The sequence below is a fragment of the Morone saxatilis genome, unplaced genomic scaffold, assembly GCF_004916995.1.
Source record: "Morone saxatilis isolate NCDOM2014 unplaced genomic scaffold, NCSU_SB_2.0 Contig15, whole genome shotgun sequence".
Taxonomy (NCBI): domain Eukaryota; kingdom Metazoa; phylum Chordata; class Actinopteri; family Moronidae; genus Morone; species Morone saxatilis.
In genome coordinates, this window is record NW_023339707.1 from 24,974,419 (window position 1) to 24,977,602 (window position 3,184).

General features: G+C 39.0%; 1 protein-coding gene across 1 annotated transcript in view; it reads left to right on the forward strand.

Moving 5' to 3' along the window:
- Positions 1 to 3,175, forward strand: part of cables2b (Cdk5 and Abl enzyme substrate 2b) — a 32,427-nt gene extending 29,252 nt beyond the window's left edge. The window contains exons 6-9 of the mRNA XM_035656021.1: positions 934 to 1,040; positions 1,189 to 1,308; positions 2,233 to 2,317; positions 3,007 to 3,175. Of these exons, the coding sequence (XP_035511914.1) occupies positions 934 to 1,040; positions 1,189 to 1,308; positions 2,233 to 2,317; positions 3,007 to 3,153 (459 nt within the window). The 3' untranslated portion in view covers positions 3,154 to 3,175. The remainder of the gene's footprint in view (positions 1 to 933; positions 1,041 to 1,188; positions 1,309 to 2,232; positions 2,318 to 3,006) is intronic.
- Positions 3,176 to 3,184: the final 9 nt, after the last annotated feature.

Sequence of the window (3,184 nt, forward strand, 5' to 3'; positions counted from 1 at the left end):
TGATAATCACCATTATTCTGATCAATATTGACATTGTGATTATTTCACAATGACAGAGCACTGCTGTATCCAGGCTGCAGCTGCAGGGTGTGTGTGCAGTGACATGACAGCTCACCAAAAGTGTAACCCTAACATCTTCATCACCCCTGCTGGCTGGCTGTTCGTTTAAGAAGCACTTGACTTGACATGCAGCAGAGTTTTCTATGAGCCGAGCACACATTTTAAACATCAATATCGTAGACTTAATTAGTAGAATTAATATTCCATTAATTATGCAGCCCTAGACTGAACCCACACACCAGCTTGTTGTCTTTCTGAGGTTGTTAAAAGTCTTTACTTGTTGTCAGTTAGTGACCCAACTGTCTGCACCTACTGAATATGTTCATATATTCTGTGAGAATCTACAGTCAGAGGAATGTGCCATCTATCTCTTTAAACTCTGGGTGTATTAGGTCATTGTGAGCAATTTAGCAAATCAATAAACATTTCAAAATTGGATCTCTATATAATTTGTGCATCAGTGTAATGAAGTGTCTTTGTTTGTCTGTATTCAATTCACACTGGATCAGACAAAAAATCCTCACTGGTTATTTTATACATTAACACTTTTTAAATAGATTTTTCATAATAGAAGCCATTGAAGTCACGATTGATCAATCAATGGATCAATGTCCAAGCAGACAGTGTGTGCTCAGAGTAAAGCCGTAGATGGTAGAGTAGAGAAATGTATCCTCAGTGTTAACTTCCTCGTAGGATTCATTTACATTCTGTCACCATTGTTTGACTTTTAAATGTCTCTGCTTACACTTTGCATAAACAGAGAAAAGAAGAGATTGTCATGCTTCTCTTCCTCTACTCCCTTTTCTTTTGTTCTGTTTCCTCCATTTTCTTTCTCTTTAATTACATCTTCTCCTCTCGCCCTTCTTCCTCCAGACGACAGTAATAGAATACGTCAAACCGTCCGATCTGAAGAAAGACATGAACGAGACGTTTAAGGAGAAGTTTCCTCACATTAAACTCACTCTCAGCAAGATACGCAGGTAAAGTATTTGAACTGAATCAACTAAAATGCTATTATGTTATTATGGCAGTAAGATACACTTACTTTATTTTTATATACACTTTGCTAAAATGTAAACTACAGTAAAGAATTGCATCATCATAAAACTGTCTTTGTCTGTCTGGCAGTCTGAAGAGAGAGATGAGAATAGTTGGGGAGGATTGCGGCATGCAGCCCGTCACCATCGCGATGGCGTTCGTCTACTTTGAGAAGTTGGTGCTGCAGGGTCGACTCAATAAACAGAACAGGTACTAACACCTGATCCTCATATAACAACAAGAGCTGCACGAGTCTCTGTGCTTTGAATGCAAATATTTGACAGTTTGGGTGATGATGGAGAACTGAAAATTGCAGTAATTCCTACTATAACTAGTCTCAGGAGTGCAGTCTGGATTTACAACAGTTAATGCAGATTTTGGGAAACAACAACAACATATAGGAAAACAAAATGCTGCTGTGTCCACAGTGTGTGGTGTAGTAGTGGCTCCCCCTTGTGTTTGTTTTTAGTTATTGTCATTAATGCAGCTGATCCATCTCTGTCACACACTCCACAGACAGGTGAGAGCTCCTCTGTGTCCCATAAACCCCACAAAGCAACATAATGTAAATGTTCTGGAAAATGACGATTTGAAGAATGATAACCTTAGCTGTTATCTCTCTGTGGGAAAAATGGGCATTGATAGGTGCAAATTAGGCAGCTGTTAAGAGCTGCTGTAAGACTGTGTGTACTGGGTTTTTGGTACTGAGGTGCCTACAAATACTGACTAATTTCCTTCATATTAATATTGTTAGGTAACACACTGATTTATAAAGATATGATGCCACATTGGACGTTGTCCTGTAGTGCCTTAGAGCTTAAATGTACGGCCACACTACACCTCCATCCTACTGCTGTCTCCCATTTACTTCTATTAAAGCCCACACAACTAACAAGATCATTTATTCAGAGTTTATCGTTCATCTTTGTTCAACTAAGCAGATGTGAGCAGTCGGTCAATTGAACGTCTTTAAAAATGGCAGTTATTATTCTAGCTGTTTCATTACCATATTTACATACATACATTATCACCTTACCAGAACACAGAGTGTAGCGTCGCTCTCATCCGAGGGTCTGTGTGTGGTCTAACTCTGCAGAACGACGTCCTGTCACTGACACTGTTGTTGTTTCACAGGAAGTTGGTGTCAGCTGCCTGCATCCTACTGGCTGCTAAGATCAGCAGTGACCTCAAGAAACAGGAGGTCAAACACCTCATCGATGTAAGTCTCTTTCACTGAGTGCATCTGCAGAATGTATCTTGGTTACATTTCTTTATACCCATATTTAAAGGATCTTTATCAAAAAATTATTATTTGATTAGTCAGAATCAAATATCAAGAATAAAATGTCCAACATCCCTCTCTTCTCTACTTAACTCCGGTTTATGTCATTGTAAACCTAATATTTTTCTCTAACCTCTTTTAGGCTAAACGATGAATCACTTCATCTTAAAAAAATAACTGACCTCTCAATCAGTATCCCAAAAGGGATCAGTTGTTTTCTGTAAAATAAACAAAGCGATAAATCCCATCTCAGATTACCAGATCTTAAAATGTCTACAAATAACATATAAAGCATATTTTCAAACTAAATAAACCTTTTCAGTTTCAAATAACGGGGCAAAAAAAATAAAGCAAATCCTCCCATTCAACCTAAACATTAATAACTTCAACCAATAATCAAGATTTCTGAATCAGAAGTATTGATTATTCTACAGTCAGCTCAGTAGTGTTCCAAAACAAGTAAGTAGGTGCCAAACATGACACAATTTGACAAAAAATAGGGAGAGAATTCAAATAGAAAATAAGAAAATCTGTCTCATCAAAGACAAGTGGACACAGGACATTTGACATGTTGTCAGAAAGTATTGTGTCTGTGTCTCACTCTTTGGTTTCTGTTGTCTCTGTAGAAGCTGGAGGAGCGTTTCAGGATCAGCAGGAGGGAGCTGATATCGTTTGAGTTCACCATCCTGGTTGCCCTGGAGATGGCGCTCTACCTCCCTGAGAGCAAAGTCATGCCCCATTACAGGCGGCTGGTGCAGCAGCAGCAGTTATAGCAGCGATCACACCTCCCTCCCTCCCTCCCTC